The 20,151-nt window shown below is 55.6% G+C and overlaps 1 gene segment (V, D, J or C); it reads left to right on the plus strand.

Moving 5' to 3' along the window:
- The first annotated feature begins 14,640 nt into the window (after positions 1-14,640).
- Positions 14,641-19,922, plus strand: LOC114082510 (Ig gamma-2 chain C region-like). The segment is given in 5 exon segments: positions 14,641-14,689; positions 18,324-18,614; positions 18,912-18,953; positions 19,068-19,397; positions 19,509-19,922. Coding segments are annotated over 5 exon segments (1,020 nt in total).
- The last annotated feature ends 229 nt before the right edge of the window (positions 19,923-20,151 follow it).

Genomic DNA, 20,151 nt, shown 5'->3' on the forward strand with positions numbered 1-20,151 from the left:
CCCAGTGCAGCACTGGGAGCAACACTATGGAGGGCCTTGCTCTTGACCTTGGTGAGACGGCATGAGGTTCCCGACCACTGTCAAACAAGGGCTTCTGGAAAGAGCATCTAACAGTTTGAGTACATCATTCTCTATCCAAAGTTTGCAGAGAGTTTTATGATAAATCATGTTGCATTTTATCAAACATATTTTCTTCATTTATTGATAAAAACACAGGATTTTTCTTCCTCAGCCAATTGATGTGATGGATTATCTAAAATGATTGTTGCGTATCTAATCTTGCTGTAGTAGTCAATTTCTAGATAAGCAGAACCAAATGGAAATATAGATGGAGATAGAGATGGAGATGGAGCTAGACATGGAGATGGACATGAAGATGGAGGGGGAGATGGAGGGGGAGGTAGAGATGGAGATGGAGAAAAAGAAGGAGATGGACATGAAGATGAAAAAGGAAATGGAGGGTTGATGGAGATGGGAGGGAGATGGAGATGGAGCTGAGATAGAGGGGAGATGAAGATGAAGGGGTAGAAAAAATGGAGATGTAAGGAAATATGAAGGGAGAGATCATGATGAAAATGGAGATGGAGAAGAGATGGAAGGTGGGTAAGATGTAGATGAGGATGGAGATGGAAGGGAGATAGAGATGGAGGGGGAGATGGGGATAAAGAGGAGATGGAAATGGAATTGTAGATGGAGAAGGAGATTAGATGGAGATGGAGATGGGGGACGAAGATGGAGATGGAGGGGGGATGGAGATGGAGATAGAGATGGAGATGGAGATGAAGGGGGAGATGGAGATGGAGGAGGAGATGAAGATAAAGATGAAGATGGAGATGTAAGAGGAGATGGAGATGAAGGGGGAGATGGAGATGGAAGGGAAGATGGAGAGGAGGGGGGAGGGGAGATGGAGAGGGAGATGGAGATGGAAGTCTAAGGAAAGATGGAGATGGAGACGGGGTAGGAAGGAGAGATAGAAATGGAGGGGGAAATAGAAATGGAGATGGGGATGGAGGGCAAGATGGAGATGAAGGAGGAGGGGGATACAGAGATGGGGTGAAAGAGGTGATGGAAAAGGAAGGGGAGATGGAGTTGGAGATGGATATGAGGAGACAAAGGTTGAGGGTCTGGTGGATATGGTGGAAGAGTTTGACATGGAGATGGAAGGGGAATGGAGATGGAGGGGGAGATGGAGATGGAGATGAAGGGGGAGATGGAGATAAATATGAAGATGGAGATGTAAGAGAAGATGGAGATGAAGGGGGAGATGGAGATGGAAGGGAAGATGGAGTGGAAGGGGGAGGGGAGATGGAGAGGGAGATGGAGATGGAAGTCTAAGAGGAGATGGGGATGGAGATGAATAGGTGATGGAGATGGGGATGGAGGGGAGATAAAGGGGGATGGGAGATGGAGATGGAAGGGAAGATGGAAAGGAGGGGGGATGGGAAATGGAGATGCAAGTCTAAGGGAGATGGAGATGGAGAAGAATAGGTGATGGAGATGGGGATGGAGGGGAGATGGAGGGGGGATGGGAGATGGAGAGGGAGATGGAGATGGAAGTCTAAGGGGAGATGGAGATGGAGATAAATAGGTGATGGAGATGGGGATGGATGGAGGGGAGACAGAGGGGGATGGGAGATGGAGATGGAGATGGGGATGGAGGTGGTAATGAAGATGAAGGGGAGATGGAGTTGGAAAAGGTAGAGAGGTCTTAAGAAACCATCACCAGTGTCATAGTGTCTGGGAAGTCTGAACCCTCCCAGGAGGCCAGAAGTCTGACCCAGTGGAACAGCTGATACTCCAGCCGAAGTCCAGAGACATGGGGATCTCCCTGGGGCCTCAGCCTGTCTTCTCCTACAGTCTTCAGTGATGGAAAGGCCTGCATCGACTATGGAGGATGCTCGGCTTTACTCAGTTGACTGACTTAAACGTCAAGCACATCTGAAAACCTGAAGAACACAGATCCGGGTACCCAGGCCTCGAGGATTAACACACAAATCACCCACCGCGTCTGCACACCCGGAAGCTCACAAAGAATAGAACTTTTATACCTTGTTGACTCAAGTTGCCAGCACTTTGTTGTCATCAGACTTCACACTGTCAATATTGATGCTGTACCTTGAGGCCAGGGGAGGCTGCAGGAACTGGCTCAGGAGAGGGAGGGAGCCACAGGAGCTGGAGTCGGGGCTGGGAGGCTGTGGGTCCTGCTCAGGCCTGGCCCCACCTGCTGAAGCTTGGGGTTGGCCTTCTGCCCCCTTCAGCCTGCAGCTCTGGGCCAAGACATTGAAACCCACACATGAGCCATTTCCCTTGGCTGCTAGCTTCCTTCACCAGGGAACTGGAAGGAGGAGGTTGGCTCAGAGGGGAAATGGCAGCTTTGGAAGTCAAGAATGTGTAAATCATAGAGAAAATCCCACTATACACAGAGTGTTGAAGAGACCCACTTCTTCTAGACCCCCAACGGTAACAGGCAGCACCCCTAGGGTTTTCAATGACAAAGTTGGTGACAAACGTCTGAGTCAGTGGTGAGGCCTTTCCATCCATGGTGCTGCCACAGGTAAGTTATTCACTTTTAAAAATAAAGACATGGCCATGAGTAATCAAAGAAATAGGCAGTTAGGAAAGCTGCCGAGGAAAGGTTGTTGTGTCTGGCTAGTGAAAGCCACGGATGCTAAGTCAACTAAATTTCTGAGCATATATATTGCCAGAGAAGCCACAGGCATGGCTTCTGGAAGCCCGCGCTTATTTAGCTCAGTGGGTAGTGGCTGCCAAGCTGCTGGGTCCTCACTTCAGATGTCAGAGACAGAGCAGGCTCTGTCTTTTGTGCGACTGTCACAAAACATCTGAGGGTGGTCATTTATAAGAGATAGAAATGTACTCTTTAAGGTTCTGGAAAATGAGAAGTCCAAGACAAAGGGCCAGCACCTGGTGAGGCCTGCTTGCTGCACCCTGCCGATGAGGAAGGCAGAGGGGGAAGAGGGCAGTGGGAGAGAGGGCAGGCTTTCCCTGTCATAACAGGCCTGCTCCCAGAACGAGGGAGCATCTGTCCCTGGAGCCCGCAAGGTCTCATCACCCCCAGGCCCACCTCTGAATACTGATGCCATGTCACTTACCCTTCAACAAGAATTTTGGAAGGCACGTTGGAGCCACAGCAAAAGCCCCACACCCGGGCAGGGGCTCCACGCGATCTCCAGCAGGATCTCAGGGGTCCCATAGGCTGCGTGAAGGTCCCGCTCGTCTGCCCCCAGAGGGAGTGATCACAGCCGTTACCTGACAGCGGTCACAGCTGTGCATCATGGAGGTCAGGGGAGGTGGGCATGGGCGCCAGGACCTACCTATTTCATGGCCCATAAGCCACATCCCACCCAGATCTGATGGACAGCTCTAGGGCACATGACCTCAGTGCCCTGAGTAAACCCAAGCCACTCCCAGGCCCAGCCTAAAACTTTCCCTGCTGCCCTCTGCCCACTTAAGAGGGTCCTGGGTCACAGAGGGACCACAAAGAGCAGGGTCCTGCCCCATCTAGGATGGCCTGCCTCAGACCAGGACAGGAGCATTAATTGAGGGGCTGATAAATGTAATGTGGGAGGTCTCCAGGGGACCAGGGTGAGTGCTGGGGAGACCTGCCTGCACCACCCCAGCTCACACCAGGAGCAATACTCAGGAGGTCTCCAGGGGAACAGGGTGTGGGCTGGGGAGACCTGCCTGCACCACCCCAGCTCACACCAGGAGCAATATTCAGGAGGTCTCCAGGGGAGCAGGGTGAGTGCTGGGGAGACCTGCCTGCACCACCCCAGTGCAGGCCAGGAGCAATACTCAGGAGGTCTCCAGGGGAGCAGGGTGTGGGCTGGGGAGACCTGCCTGCACCACCCCAGCTCACACCAGAAGCAATACTAAGGAGGTCTCCAGGGGAGCAGGGTGTGGGCTGGGGAGACCTGCCTGCACCACCCCAGCTCACACCAGGAGCAATACTCAGGAGGTCTCCAGGGGAGCAGGGTGTGGGCTGGGGAGACCTGCCTGCCCCACCTCAGCTCACAACAGGAGCAATATTCAGGAGGTCTCCAGGGGAGCAGGGTGAGGGCTGGGGAGACCTGCCGGCACCACCCCAGCTCAGGCCAGGAGCAATACTCAGGAGGTCTCCAGGGGAACAGGGTATGGGCTGGGGAGACCTGCCTGCACCACCCCAGCTCAGGCCAGGATCAATACTCAGGAGGTCTCCAGGGGAGCAGGGTGTGGGCTGGGGAGACCTGCCTGCACCACCCCAGCTCAGAAGGGCAACAGCACCTGACAGGCAGAAAATCTCGGACTGCAGAGACACCTGGAAAAACTCGGTGGTGGGTCAGGCCCCAGAGAGCTGGACCACAAGGGACAAGGGTGGTGACGCAAGGATCAGCAACTCCCTGGCCAGTGTGCGGGAACACCAAGGACAGCAGGCACCCAGTGCCTCTGAAGTCCAAGGAAAGGAAGACAACTGTCACCACGCTGGTGGAACCAGGTGCAGGGGCCCCGCCTGAGTCCAGCAACTCAGGAGGCTGAGACAGGAGGATCACAAGGTACAGGCCAACCTCAGCAAGGTAGCAAGACCCCATCTCAAAGTAAAAACAAACAGAACTGGGACTGTAGCTCAGTGGCACAGCACCCCTCAGCTCATCCCCACTACCACAGGGAAGAAGCCGCTGGTTGCATGAGGATTAATGGAGACACCCCAACTCTAACCCCTGGTACACCCTGGAATAAGATGGGGTTGTCTCTGGGGAGGGTCTCCTGAAACACCAGGGCTCCAGGGAATCCTGCAGACACTGGCAGAGAGGAGGGCAGCTGGGATGCAGAGAGCAAGACTAGGTCAGGGTCCCCTTGCTGGTTGGCTCCCAGCACCTGGAACAGGGCCACGCGCCCCCGAGGAGCTCATCGGAGGAGGTTCTCCCTGAAGTCATCAGCTCTCCCCTGCTCGTGGAGGCTGAGAGTTGGGTTTCTATTGCCCCCGACCAGCATGGGCAGCTAAACTAGGGTCACTCGAGAGAATTTCCTAAGTTATCAAATAAAACACAGACACACAATTTACCTTTAATTTAAGCCCCGGGACGGCTCCCTGCCCTCGGCCTCAAGCTCCCCAAAAGGGAGAGCGACGAATGTCACAAGAGGCTGGCGAGAGAGAGCAAGCATATTCAGGAGGGCTCTTTTATTAGGGGACTCTGATTCTTTAGAAATTTCCATCCAGTAAAGGTCAAGAGGGACGGGGTTACAATGACAGGTAAGGTAACTTGACCCCTGAGCTGTAGGAAGGCACGTCTACGCATGATCACACATTGTGTGACATTTTTACGACTTCCACGATGGGGCCACCTTCTAGGGCCATTGATGTGGCCAGATCATGGGAAGTGACTGACAGGGCCTCAACCAATCAGAGAAGGAAAATGCTGGTCACATGATATGACAGCCCCCCACATGTTCCCCCTTTTTTCTTTGAAAGAGCAGCTGATGTGTCATTTTTCGAGTCCCCAAATCCTTGTTTTGAAGACTCACCATCCTACAATCACAATACAAAAGAGAATTAACAGCAAAAGAACAATACAAGAATATACCATGCAGAGTGTTTCAGAATGTTTCCAGGGTTAAAGCCATTTAATTCTTTTAATATTTGATTAGCTATGGAAGTAGTATCCAAAAAATCAATCTTACTTTTTTGTATATCTTGAATATGATGATGGAGCTCCCAAAGATCCAAGCTGTTATTATTATTTTGCCAAATACCCAACAAATGGTTTTTATTCCTCTCCCAATCCCACAGGGAAGCATTGTTTTTGGCCACAGTAACACACACATACTTATAGCTAGTGTGACATTTAAGCCTTTCCTTGAACTTCAAAGCCAAAAGTTTTTATGAACTGGGAAAAGTTTCTGCCCTGTTGCGCTGGGACTCGCAGTATCACACCATGTGGCCATTTTTCCCACAGTTAAAACACTGCCCATGAGAATGGCATCCCTGGGATTGGGGCTGAAGCACCTGCTTTAAAGCCATGGTGAGCATAAAACCTTGCAATTGGTCAGACCGACGTCTGCCCAAAGGCGAACCAAGTCTGAGATGGTTGGAGGATGTCCTGGAAGACCTTATTTGCATTCTCAAATGCAACCTGCTTATCAATGATCCCACAGGTACCTGAGTCCACAACTGACCTGTTAGCTGCTTGGTACAAGCGTGCTACAAAGTCAGAGAACAGTTCTTCTGAGCCCTGTTGCATCTTAGTCAAAGCTAGATTAGACTGGTCCTGGGAAGAGATTTGCTGCCCTGCCTTCTTTGCACATGAAGTAATCTGATCATAAACCACTAAATCATAGTTTACCTGCCTCTCTAAATCTGCAAACTCACCCATTCCCATCAACATCTCCAAAGGAGTCTCAAGATCTGTCTCCTGTTTCTCTCAGCCTGCTCGGTACAGAAATCTGTCCAGTGAGACCGTCAGAGAAGATATTCACCGCCATCAGACAAGCTCTGGCCATGGACACCCAGTCACTGAGCGGAAGAGGTTCTTGGCAAACCGAGTTGAGCAAGCTCTTACAAATGGTGAAGGAGGGCCATAAGTACCACAAGCATTTTTTAATTTTTCTAAGGTTTTAAAGGGAATTAGCATGTGCACAGACATGCTGGTTGTGCTCGTTAACCTTTCAAAAACTGGAAAAAGCTGAAAACCTGTAATATCTTCCCCCACTTCCTGCGCCCTCCTGAGTCCACATTGTAATGGCATAAGCATAGCCATGACCGATTCAGAGTGTCGATTAAAGCCCGTTCTCCCAGCTGAAAATGGCTGAATTCAGACGCGGGTGCCAGTCCAGCTAAACACAACCTAGCAAAATTCTCCTCCATTTCCTCTTCGCCATCAAACTGAGTCCCCTCTGACTGGGACTCTTTGTCTGTCTCCTGCTCATTCTGTTCTTCTCCATTTTGAATTTGCCTCACAGAGCTCTGGTCAGGACTAGTTTCCTCTGTGGAACACGCCCCTCGGGGCCCCTCTGAATTTTTCTCCAGTGGGATTCAACTGAAACTGAATTTTTGGTTTTAAGTCTTGCCTAAAGCAATCTGCCTGCTGGGTGGCAGATTGAGTGAAATTTCATTCACTCTCAGCCCAATATGGAAAGAGAAAAAATTTTCAAAAAAACAGCCTCTGGCTATTTTTCCTGCTCTATGCTCTTAACTTGTCTCTGAAGTCCTTTTAAAAGGTCTTCTGGGGGCCATTGACCATGATCTACATCATCAAAATGACACATTTCTAATGCAGTCCAGACCTTCTGAACACTGTCTGTTGTACTTCTAGACAGTTCTGCAAAACGCCAGCCTTTATACAGTTTCCTTCCTAGTCTCTCCCAAGAACGTACATCTGGTGAATCTTGCTCACAAAACCATGGACACCTCGCTAACCGTTCTCAGGAACTGTGCTAGCTGCCTCTTTCTCACTTGCTTTGATTTCCAGTTAATTATAGTTTCCAAAATTGTTAAATACATCTCTTTATCTGAAGATATGGAACTTCCCATGATAAATCTTTAATGTCCTTAGTTATAAAAAGGTCTGCTTCCTCTGTGACCCCTCAAAAAATTTCACGGTGCAATAACTTTCTATAGCACGTTTCCTCAATCAACCTGGAAATTCCGCTTGAGAAGCCCCACGTTGGGCGCCAATTACTGCACCCGACAAGTGCAGTTACCTAAACTAAGGGTCGCTCAAGTGAATTTCCTAAGATATCAAATAAAACACAGACACAAAATTCACCTTTAATTTAAGCCCAGGAACAGCTCCCCTGCCCTCAGGCTCAAGCTTGTCAAATGAGAGAGGAGGAATGTCACTGAGACGAGAGAGAGAGAGAGAGAGAGAAAGAGAGAGAGAACATTCAGGAGTGGCCTTTTATTAGGGAGACTCTGATTGTTTAGAAATTTCCATCCAATAAAGCTCAACAGGAGCAGGGTAACAAGGACAGGTAAGGTAACTCGACCCTGGGGCTGTAGGATGGCACACCTTCACATGAACACACATTGGCAACATTTTTATGACTTCCAAGATGGGGGTCGCCATCTAGGGCCACTTGATGTGGCCAGATCACAGGAAGTGACCAACAGGACCTCAACTAATCAGAGAAGAAAAATGCTGGTCACATGGCATGGTGGCCTCCCACAGGTTTCCACATGTCCACCCCAGCTAAATCAACTGACCACAGCACCTATTCCAGTCAGCTTCTCCCCACCCTGACCAAAAGAACTAGCAAGAACAACTAGAGGAGGGAAAGTTCACTTGGGCTCACAGTTTCCGAGGTCTCATCTATAGATTGCCGGCTCCATTGTTCTGGGCCTGAGTCAGGAAGATCCTCAGGGCTGAGGACATGGCAGGAGAGAGCAGCTCAGGACGTAGCCATCAGGAAGCAGAGAGCCTCCACTCCCAGGTACATCACGTAAATCCAAACCCCACACCCCAGTGCCCACCTCCTCCAGCCACCCCCACTGGCCTTCAGCCACCCCAGATAATCCCATCATGGATGAATTTGCTGGTTGGATTAAGGCTCTCCTCACCCAATCCTTTCCCCTCTGAACCTTCTCGCATCGTCTCAGACGTGAGCTTTGGGAGGACGCTTCACATCCAGACCAGGACACTCAGGTCACACAGATTGGGGAGAGAACCCTGCCTCCCCCACATTTGCTGGTCTTCAGATACCACCCCCAGCCCCCTGAGAGCCCAGGGGGAAGACGGAGGACAGAGTGTTGGCCATCCCAACCCACCACACGGGCCATGAGGCCAGCCGGGGACCTTCCAGGGACCTCCCGGGGACCTAGGAGGCAATGCGCAGTGGCCTTGCAAGTCTGAAGAAAACACACTGCTAACTCAGAATCCTGCCCCAGCCGGGGACAGAGTGGCAAGGAGGGTGGCCATGAGGCAGATGGGCAAGGTCTCCAGGCGTCTCCTGCAGGCGCCTTTTTCGGCTTCAAGGCGAGCCCCATGTCCATCAGGAATCCAGACACAGGGCCTCCAGAGCCCACCAGCAGAACAGCCAGCACTGGCCACTGCCCTCAGGCCACACAGGCACACTGGCCTTCTCCAGCACTCGGGACTCTCTCCATCGCAGACCACCAGCTGGACCCCAGGCCTTGGAGAATGCGAGAGGCCCAGAGACCTACATGACCGTCACCTTTCCAACCAGGAAGGAGTGAAGGGGAGTCAGCAGAACGGTCTGGAACCAGGGGAACGTGGAGCCTGCACAACACGCTCTTGCACAGCCGCGGTGAGGGGGAGACCAGAAGGGACACCAGAGGAAGCTCTGAGCAGGGCAGGAGACTGGACCCGGGGAGGAGGCCTGTGCAGCTGGAGAGGGAGAGAGGGTGCGGGGGGAGAGCCCCCCAGAGAGCCCCGGGGCTCAGTGCTCACACCAGCTGTCAGGACAGTGGGAGGAGCTACCTGTCCATCAGAGGCCTGAGCAGAGGGGCACAGCAGTGCCAGGGAGTCGGCGCCACGCCCCAGGCCCACCGCACAGTGAGAGGGCTCCCTCATCCGCTGTCCACCATGAAGCCCTCCGCAGCCTGCCCAGCTGTGGCTCAGATGGGCCAGGCCTGTCTCTGGCAGCAGCAGGCCTGGCGGCGTCCACATGGTGCTGACCCTGGACGAGCATATGCAAGAGTTGTGGGACACACTGGCCTCCACAGGAAGTAAGAGGCAGGCCTGGGAGGCCAGCACGTCTGCCCCCATGTGGACGCCCTCAGACTCCCCCCTGGAAAGCCTGGTGGGGCCATGGGAGGGGCACAGCCAGGACCCCAGGACGCAGCCTCCAGCAGGGTGCAAAGCCTCCTGGGAGGACACAGGGCACCGCCACGCAGCTCTGGAGAGTAGCCACATGGGCTGCAGCCAGCTAAGACCCAGGGGGGCTGCCTGAGGCCTGGGGCCTCCACACTCAGAGACACAGAGATGCCAGGCTCTGAGCTTCGGGGTTGGCGCCTGCCCTGTGGGTTTAGTCGGCCCCGTCTCTACCCAGCCACTGCATCCACAATTAATGAAACTCAGTCACACCTATGAGGGGCTCTCAGTCCACCAAACTGGGTCACATTGGCAACTGTGCTCTCCAGAGGTCCACACATGAGAGTGGAAGAGAAATCCCTTCCAGCAAATACGTAAAACCCAACAACGAAAACAAGACATAGGAGAGAGCCAACTAGGCCAACACCTCCCAGGTCGTGATTCACCAGAAAATGTCCCCAAGGGCTGTGGCCGGGCTCAGGGAGAGCTTGCCCATCAGGTGTGAGACACGGGGCTGGATCCTCAGCACTACATAAAAATAAACACATAAAATAAAGGCATTCGGTCCACCGACAACTACAAAAATTTTTGATGACCGTAAAAATATTGTCGTACGTGAAATATCAGATAAGGAATTCAGAAGAATTATTATGAAAATGTTCAATGAATTCCAACAGAGCACAGAAGAACAACTGAATGAATTAAGGAAGTAAATACAGAATGTAAATGAGAAATTCAATAAGGATATAGAAATATTGAAAAGACCCAAACTGAAATCATGGGAATAAAAGACACAATAGATCAAGTAAAATCTTCATGTGAAAGTCTCTCTGTTGAGTAGACCATGGTGAAGACAGAATCTCAGAGCTGGAATACAACGTGGTCAGCCTTGAACATTCAGACAGCATAAAAGAAAAAAAATACTTAAACATGGTGAGAATATACAAGAACTCCGGGACACCATGAGGACATGGGTGTAAGGATCATTGGAATTGAGGGGGCTCTGAGATGCAGGCGAATGGAATGGATAAGCTCCTCAGGAATATGATGACAGAAAACCTTCCCAACCTTCAGAAGGAGATGCACATCCAGATCCAGGAAGCACTCAGAACCCCAAACAGCGGCTGGCTGTAGCTCAGTGGCAGAGCGCCTGCCTAGCACCTGGGAGGCCCTGAGTCTGATCTCAGTCCACGTAAAAACAAGTACACAAAAGAAAGGTGTTTCGCCCTCCTACAACTAAAAAACCTTTTAAAAGAACAGAAAACATATAAGATCAAAGAAGAACCTCTGCACACCAGATATAATTAAATGGCCTAACACAGACAGCAAGGATAGAATTTTAAAGGCCTCAAGGGAAAAGAAAAGGCCGACTCACTTTTACAGAACAGCCAATCAGAAGCACTTGTGATTTCTCAGCACAGACTCTCCACTCAAGGAGGGCTTGGAATGGTGTGCTCCAAGCCCTCCAATAAAGTACCTGCCAACCAAGCCTGCTGTGGAAACCAAAGCTGTCACTCAAAATTGAAAATGAAACTAAACCTCCCAGAATTGAAAAGAATTCATGAACTATTAGACTAGCACTACAGAACTCAGTCAAAGAAATACTGCACACAGAAAAATAAAAACCAAACCCAGAGTTCACAAAAGAGCAAATCTCATTTGAAGGTAGCTAAGCAAATGAGAAACAGAACCAAATTACGCATGATAAATACATCAAATGTTAATAAACATCTTTCTCGTAACATTGAAGGAAAATGGTCTCCACTCTCCAATTAAAAGACAGAGCTGGCAGAATGCCCAGGGACCTGGCCCAGCCCTCCCCTGCACCCAGACACATGTTGTTTGCAAGAGATGCACCTTACAGGCAAAGACAGCCACAGGCTGAAAGGGAAAGGTTGGAAACTGACACACCCAGGAAAAGGAGCCCCAAAACAAGCAGGAGTAGCTACTCCCGTAGCTGACAGAGCAGATTTCACCCCAGGGTTAACCAGAAGAGACTAAGAAGGTCGCTTCATATTGGTAAAGGGAACAATCCAAGGAGAAGATATAACAATAATAAATATTTCCCCCCAAATATGGGTGCGACTTTTACATAAAAGTCATACTTCTCAAATGGAAGCCCCCGATAGGTCCCAGCATGATAATACCAGGGGATTTCAACACACCTCTCTCCCCATTAGATAGGTCACCCGGACATAAACTCAGTAAAGACTGTTTGGACCTGGAAAATATTATAAATCAAATGAAACTGACAGACAGCTGTAGCCTATTTCATCCAACAACAGCTGAACACACTTTCTCTCAGTGGGTCATGGACTTCTCCAAAATAGCCAGGGACCCCAAGGAGCCCCAAGCCCCTTTCTTCCCTTCCCACCAGCTTGCTCCCGCCAATCCCAGGGCCCCCACTCTCCTCCTGCTCTGGAGGATCTGGGTTCTCCCAAGGAAGAGCTGTCTGCAGAGAGGTCCAGGGAGAAGCAGCCACCAGAACCAGGCTGGGGTCAGAGGGTCAGGAGAGCAGCCCAGGAACTGAGGGGTCCCAGTCTCCAGGGAGGCAGTCAGGGTGGAGGGCCTAACTGCAGAGCCGCGGGCCAGCCCCAGGCAGGAGCACAGAGCAGCAGGTGGGATTGGGCCTCCCCCTTCTCCCCTGGGACCCAAGGGCACTGCTCCCCACCACCACATGCCCACACGAGATGGCCTCAGCCAGGTGAACCCCCTCACCCTCCGACCCAGAAAAGGGAACTTAGGGAAGTGTGCATGCCACCAGTTTCAGTCCTGTTCTTAGTCTCTGCGGGGGGTGTGGGAGGTTGCACCTCTGGGGACAACAGCCGTGACACCTGGGAGCACAGGACAGAGTAGAGTGGGTGGCAGTAAGGGGCCAGAGCAGGAAGGGCTGGCAAGTGCCCTTCAAGGCCCCACAAGGTGAGTGGGGTTGGCAGGGAGAGGAGGCCACAGGAGGAGAGGACATGGAGCCTGGGCCACAGTGGCCCTTCAGGACCCAGCATCCCACGGGCCACGGGATGTGGGAGGGAGCAAGAGCACAGCCCCCACACAGAGGGCCCCGCACAGCACCCAGGGGTCTGCCTTAGAAAGTGCCAACCAGTGAGGGACAGGAACCAGGGGCAGGGCACTGCCAGGCCACCAGAGCTGGACACACGTCCTACTCACGGACATGAGGGGATGGGGCAGGAGGGGGTCAGAGGAACAACAAGGCCTCTCCTAGAGACTGTGGGTATGAGGCAGAGCTAAGGGGAACTCAAGGAGGCAGGGCCAGGGCAGCTTCCAGAGCCAGGTACAGAGGAAGCCTGGAGCACAGGGACACAGGGTCCAGGCCTCCTCCAGGGGCAGGGCAGGGCCAGCGGGCTCTGCTGGACACAGCTGGCTGGAGAGAGGATGGGAGCCTCGGGGGCTCTGGGAGCAAGGCCAGTCCTGGGAAGAGGGTGAGGCCAGAGGAGGACCCAGCCTCCACTGAGGGAGAGTGGGGTGGGACGAGGCAGCTCTGGGCTCAGGGACCTGGGCAGAGCAGGTGCACGTGAGCTGGGCAGGTGTGGTGCCTGAGAGTCGTGAGCCACCCAGGAGCCACCCCTGGGACCCGGGTCCAAGCTGACACAGGTGAGCTGGGGAAAGCAGGGATGCTGAGGGTCCTGGGCAGTCCCGCGGCTCAGAGAACCAAGGGAGAGCAGCTACAGGAGAGCTGGGCAGTGGAGTGCTGGAAGGCTGGGGAAGCCCAGGGCGCAGGGCACCAGGGGCAGAGCATCTGAAGGTGAGCTGGGCAGGTGGGGGTGCTAGAGGTGACCGGGAAGCCCCAGGAGCTCAGGGGACCTGGGCAGAGCACTTACAGGTGAGCTGGGGCAGGTGGGGGGGCTGGAGGTGCCCAGGAAGCCCCAGGAGCTCAGGGGACCTGGGCAGAGCACTCACAGGTAAGCTGGGCAGGTGGGGTACTGGAGGTGCCCAGGAAGCCCCAGGAGCTCAGGGGACCTGGGCAGAGCACTCACAGGTAAGCTGGGCAGGTGGGGTGCTGGAAGTGGCCAGGAAGCCTCAGGAGCTCAGGGGACCTGGGAAGAGCTCTTACAGATGAGCTGGGGCAGGTGGGGTACATGAGATGCTGGGAAGCCCCAGGAGCTCAGGGGACCTGGGCAGAGCCTTTACAGTTGACCTGGGCAGGTGGGAGTGCTTGGGAACCTGAGATGCCCCAGGAGCTCAGGGAATCTGGGCAAAACACTTACAGGTGAGCTGGAGAGGTGGGGTGCTGGAGGTGCCTGGGAAGCCCCAGGAGCTCAGGGACCTGGGCAGAGCAGTTACTGGTGAGCGGGGGAGGTGGGGTGCTGGTGGAGCCAGGAAAGCCCCAGGAGCTCAGGGACCTGGGCAGAGCACTTACAGATGAGCTGGGGCAGGTTGGGGTACATGAGATGCTGGGAAGCCCCAGGAGCTCAGGGACCTGGGCAGAGCAGTTGCAGTGAGCTGGGGCAAGCACAGTGCTGGAGGTGTCTGGGAAGCCCCAGGAGCTCAGGGAGCCAGGGGCAGAGAAACTACTGGTGAACTTGGCCATTGATAGTGCTGGAAGGGCTTAGGAAGCCCCAGGAGCTCAAGGGACCTGGACAGAACAGTTTCAGGTGAGCTGAGGCAGGTTGGGGTGCTTAAAGTGACTGGGGAGCCCCAGGAGCTCAGGGGACCTGGACAGAGCACTTACTGTTAAGCTGGGGAATGTGGGGGTGCTCAAGGTTCCTGGGAAACCTGAGGAGCTCAGAAGACCTGGGCAGAGCAGTCACAGGTGAGCTGGGGCAAGTGGGGATGCAGGAGGAGCCAGGAACGCCCTAGAGCTTTGAGTGACTGGGCAGAGCAGCTGTGGGTGAGCTGGGACAGATGGGGGTGCTAGAGGTGCCTGGGAAGCCCCATGAGCTCAGGGGACCTGGACAGAGCAATTACAGGTGAGCTAGGGGATGCAGAGGTGCTGAAGGTACCAGGGAAGAACCAGGAGCTCAGGGGACAAGGAGCAGAATAGCTGTGTGTGATTTGGGGCAGGTGGGGTGCTGTAGGTACCCAGGAAGTCCCAGGAGCTCAGGGTAACTTGGTAGAGCAGTTGCAGCTTAGCTAGGGCAGGTGGGGTGCTGTAGGTACCCGGGAAGTCCCAGGAGCTCAGGGTAACTTGGTAGAGCAGTTGCAGCTTAGCTGGGGCAGGTGGGGGTGCTGGAGGTGCCCGGAAAGCCCCAGGAGCTCAGGGTAACTTGGCAGAGCAGTTACAGCTTACTTGGACAGGTGAGGTGCTGGAGGTGCCCGGGAAGCTCCAGGATCTCAGGGTAACTTGGCAGAGCAGTTGCAGCTTAGCTAGGGCAGGTGCAGGTGCTGGAGGTGCCTGGGAAGCCTCAGGAGGTAAGAGTAACTTGGCAGAGCAGTTGCAGCTTAGCTAGGGCAGGTGCAGGTGCTGGAGGTGCCTGGGAAGCCTCAGGAGCTCAGGGTAACTTGGTAGAGCAGTTGCAGCTTAGCTGGGGCAGGTGGGGGTGCTGTAGGTACCCGGGAAGTCCCAGGAGCTCAGGGTAACTTGGCAGAGCAGTTGCAGCTTAGCTAGGGCAGGTGCAGGTGCTGAAGGTACCAGGGAAGAACCAGGAGCTCAGGGGACAAGGAGCAGAATAGCTGTGTGTGATTTGGGGCAGGTGGGGTGCTGTAGGTACCCAGGAAGTCCCAGGAGCTCAGGGTAACTTGGCAGAGCAGTTGCAGCTTAGCTGGGGCAGGTGGGGGTGCTGTAGGTACCCGGGAAGTCCCAGGAGCTCAGGGTAACTTGGCAGAGCAGTTGCAGCTTAGCTAGGGCAGGTGCAGGTGCTGAAGGTACCAGGGAAGAACCAGGAGCTCAGGGGACAAGGAGCAGAATAGCTGTGTGTGATTTGGGGCAGGTGGGGTGCTGTAGGTACCCAGGAAGTCCCAGGAGCTCAGGGTAACTTGGCAGAGCAGTTGCAGCTTAGCTGGGGCAGGTGGGGGTGCTGTAGGTACCCGGGAAGTCCCAGGAGCTCAGGGTAACTTGGCAGAGCAGTTGCAGCTTAGCTAGGGCAGGTGCAGGTGCTGAAGGTACCAGGGAAGAACCAGGAGCTCAGGGGACAAGGAGCAGAATAGCTGTGTGTGATTTGGGGCAGGTGGGGTGCTGTAGGTACCCAGGAAGTCCCAGGAGCTCAGGGTAACTTGGCAGAGCAGTTGCAGCTTAGCTGGGGCAGGTGGGGGTGCTGGAGGTGCCCGGGAAGCCCCAGGAGCTCAGGGTAACTTGGCAGAGCAGTTACAGCTTACTTGGACAGGTGGGGTGCTGGAGGTGCCCGGGAAGCTCCAGGAGCTCAGGGTAACTTGGCAGAGCAGTTGCAGCTTAGCTGGGGCAGGTGGGGTTCTGGAGGTGTCCGGGAAGCCCCAGGAGCTCAGGGGACCAGAACATAACAGTTACAGGTGAGCTGGGGCAGGTCGGGGACCACTCTGTCTGCTGACATTCCCAGAACTCAGGGGAACAGACAATAGCCACAGTGTCCTGGAGCAGCTGGGCGACCAGGGCAATCCCAGAGGTAGAGTCTGAAGGGTCCAGCTACAGGGTCCCTGGGTCCCTGCAGGAGCTGAGCAGATGCAGGTTAACAGGGGCTGAGGAGGGTTTGCAGAGCCCAGGGCGGGGACCTTTTGAGCAGAGGACAAAACAGGAAGCAGAAGCAAAGCACCAGGGGCAAAGCATCCTGCACAGGCCAGTGGGGCAGCAGGTGAGCAAGGGCAGGCCAGGAGTGGCCAGCAAGGGGCTCTGGGCATCCAGAGCACACAGCACAGGGCTGTGCAGGCAGCCCCACTGAGCTCGGGAGGCTAGAAGGGGCTCAGCGCCCACGGCTGCTGTGCTCTGAGCTGCCAGGAGTGGGCAGGGCCACGGGGAGCAGGGCTGAGGGGGGGCTGCAGAGGGCTGCCCAGAGCAGAGAGCAGGGCTGAGGTGTGCTGAGTTCAAGGTGGGAGGGAGCCAGAAGGGGACAGGAGCTCAGGGAAGCAGCCGTCGGCCGACTGCTGGGAAGAGACTGAGCTTCCAGAACCTGGTGCTTACAGGACAGCTGACCAGGCAGAGCAAGGGGAGCAGGGAAGCTTCCGGAACTGGGGGCCACGGGGAAGGCCGGGGGGGTCACAGAGTCCAGGAGCTCATCCAGGAGGGCTCTGCTGGGAAGAGTAGGCCGAAGAGAGGATGGGTGCTTCCGGGCTCTGGAAGCAAACCAGTCCTGGGTGGGGGAGGCCAGCAGAGGAGCCAAGCTGGACGGATGGAGGGCAGAGTGGGCAGTGGGACCCCCAGGCATTGGGCAACAGAGGCAGAACTGCCGCAGGAGAGCTGGGGCAGGTAGGGTGCTGGGGGACCTGGGCAGCCCAGGGAGATCAGGAACCTGCTGGTCTTGCCCTCCCACTGGCCCCAGATCACCCATCCTTGGTCTCCGGGACTGTCCACATTCCTCCCTCCCCACAGCACAGGAGGATTGGCGGGACCAAGCTGGTGGGAAGGGAAGAAAGGGGCTTGGGGCTCCTTGGGGTCCCTGGCAAGGGGCAAGATGGGGCTACAGGGAGAACCAGTGCTGGCCCAGGAGGGCCAGGCTGGGGGACAGCTCTCTGGGGCTGGCGCTCCCAGATGAGCAGATGGCAGCCCTGGCTGTGTGCCCAGGGCCTTGTGCTGAGGGCTGGGGGTCCAGGGCTGAGTCCCAAGGGCCCTGGGAAAGGAGGCTCGGGAGAGGTCGGGGCTCACAGGTGCCTGGAGGCCAGGCCAGAGCTGCAGAGGGGCTCTGAGGGGCAGGCAAGAGGGCCAAGGAGAGTGCCCATGGTGCACCTCAGGAAGCAGGGCAGGGAGACCTGGGGAGGGACGGGTCCAGTGATGAGCCAGAGCTCAGGGCTACGGGGAGCCAATCAGGAGGGTCCCAGGGGCTGTCTCAGGGCAGGGCCTAGGGCCCAGGGCCAGGACCGAGGGCACTGGGTTGCTCAGAGCCAACTCCAAAACACCTGACCCTGCAGGGTTAGGTCCAAGGCCTGGGCTCTGGGCCGAGGTGCAGGGAGGAGAGCCCAGGCAGAGGTAGCCAACCCCACCCAGAGCAGGACTCCTCGGTAACAGTGGAGGGCACAGGGGACCTGAGAACAAGGCCACTAGTCAGGCCAGATGCCCACAGGAAGCACATGGGGACAGGGAGCTGGTGGGCCCAGCAAGACCCAAGATGGCACCCACCATGGGCAGAGCCCAGGATGGGGCTGGGAGCCCCAGGGCCACACAGGTCCAGTGGTCATCAGATGCTAAAGGATCCGCGTGCAGCCTCTCCCACAGGGGCAGGGGGTGGCACACAGGGCTAACTGCACAGTTGGCTCTGTGTCCTTCTGGAAGCCCATCAGGAGAGGTCTGGCCTGGCCTGGGCATCCTTGGGGTGGGGGATCACCTAGGGAGGTGGGGCCTACCAGGTGGGTACCTGATGCCCACAAACCCAGACAACAGACCCTGCCTGATGCTTGGGGAGAGCCAAGGACAGCGGACCTTCTGTGGGCCTGGGTCCATCTGCGTCCAGCACAGCTCACTCAGTATCTTCTCTCTTGCAGCTTCGACCACAGCCCCATCAGTCTTCCCCCTGGCCCCCAGCTCTAGGGACACATCTGGCTCCTCAGTGAACCTGGGCTGCCTGGTCAAGGGCTACTTCCCTGAGCCGGTGACCGTGACATGGAACTCAGGATCCCTGTCCAGTGGAGTCCGCACCTTCCCAGCTGTCCTGCAGTCAGGGCTCTACTCTGTCACCAGCATGGTGACTGTGCCCACCAGCACCTGGCCCAGCCAGACCGTCACCTGCAATGTAGCCCACCCGGCCAGCAGCACCAAGGTGGACAAGACCATTGGTAAGGGGACAGCCTGCACGGGGAGGGGTCCTCTGGAAGTCAGGCAGGTCTGTGCCACCTGGAAAACTCTGCCATGCCTCTCATGCCCAGGGAGAGTGCTCTGTCTCCACCAGGCCCAGGGCAGGCACAGTCTGGATGCCCACGTGTGGGCTCCTGGGCACTGGTCATAGGCCTGCCAAGAGCCATACCCAAGAGCAGCCTGGCCCTAACCTGAGCGCGCCCAGGGCCAAACTCACCCTGTCTCTGCGGGTGCCTTCCTCCCCCAGATCTCAGTGACCCCATCCTTCTCTCCTGCAGATCCCTGTGGTCCTGTACCTACCCCATGTCCACCATGTCCACGTAAGTCACCAGGCCTTGCCCTAAGCCGAAGGAGCGGGACGGGTGCCCAGAGAAGTCTCAGGCAGAGGGCAGGCCCCAGGTGCTGACCCGTGTCCTCCATCTCTCCCACACTAGCTCCTGAAATCCTGGGGGGACCATCCGTCTTCATCTTCCCCCCAAAGCCCAAGGACACGCTCATGATCTCCCTGACCCCCAAGGTCACATGCGTGGTGGTAGATGTGAGCCAGGATGACCCCGAGGTCCAGTTCAGCTGGTATGTAGACAACGTGGAGGTGAGCACAGCTGAGACAAAGCCACAGGAGAAGCAACACAACAGCACATTCCGCGTGGTCAGTGTCCTCCCCATCAAGCACCAGGACTGGCTGAATGGCAAGAAGTTCAAGTGCAAGGTCAACAACAAAGCCCTGCCAGCCCCCATCGAGAGGACCATCTCCAAAGTCGCAGGTGGGAGAGGGCAGCGGGCAGGGCAGGGCATGGGGCTGCCTGGTCACATGGAGCCTGGCTCAGCCCGCCACTGCCCTGTCAGTGACCTCTGTGCTGACCTCTGTTCCACAGGGCAACCCCGGGCGCCAGAGGTGTACGTCTTGCCCCCGGCCCAGGAGGAGCTGACCAAGAACACCGTCAGTCTGACCTGCTACATCCAAGGCTTCTACCCTGCCGACATCTCTGTGGAGTGGGAGAAGCAGGGGCAGCCGGAGCAGGACTCCAAGACCACCGAGCCCGTCCTGGACTCCGACGGGACCTACTTCCTCTACAGCAAGCTCAGGGTGGACAGGAACAGATGGCAGCGAGGAGACCTCTACACATGCTCAGTGATGCACGAGGCTCTGCATAACCACTTCACCCAGAAGACCCTGTCCCCGTCCCCGGGTAAATGAGCCTGGCGAGTCCTCACCCCACGAGGACACTGTCACCTTCCCTCACCTGCCCGTGTGAATAAAGCACCCAGCCTGCCCTGGGACCCTGTGAGACTATCCTGGTTCTTTCTGAGGCAGAGAGCTCTTGGCACGTCTGGGCTGTGGGCTGTCGGCCAGGCTGCCTCCGAGGCCCACGTTGTCACGGCTAGAGAGAGGGAGGGGTCCCACATGGCCAGACCAGAGCCACTGTCTGCCCAGCTGGCTGGGGTTTGCCCCCGCAGGGCACGAGGCTCGGCCAGAGGCTAAGCCTCTCCCAGACCTTCCCCAGCCCCAGCAACTCT

Source organism: Marmota flaviventris, chromosome 2, assembly GCF_047511675.1.
Source record: "Marmota flaviventris isolate mMarFla1 chromosome 2, mMarFla1.hap1, whole genome shotgun sequence".
Lineage (NCBI taxonomy): Eukaryota > Metazoa > Chordata > Mammalia > Rodentia > Sciuridae > Marmota > Marmota flaviventris.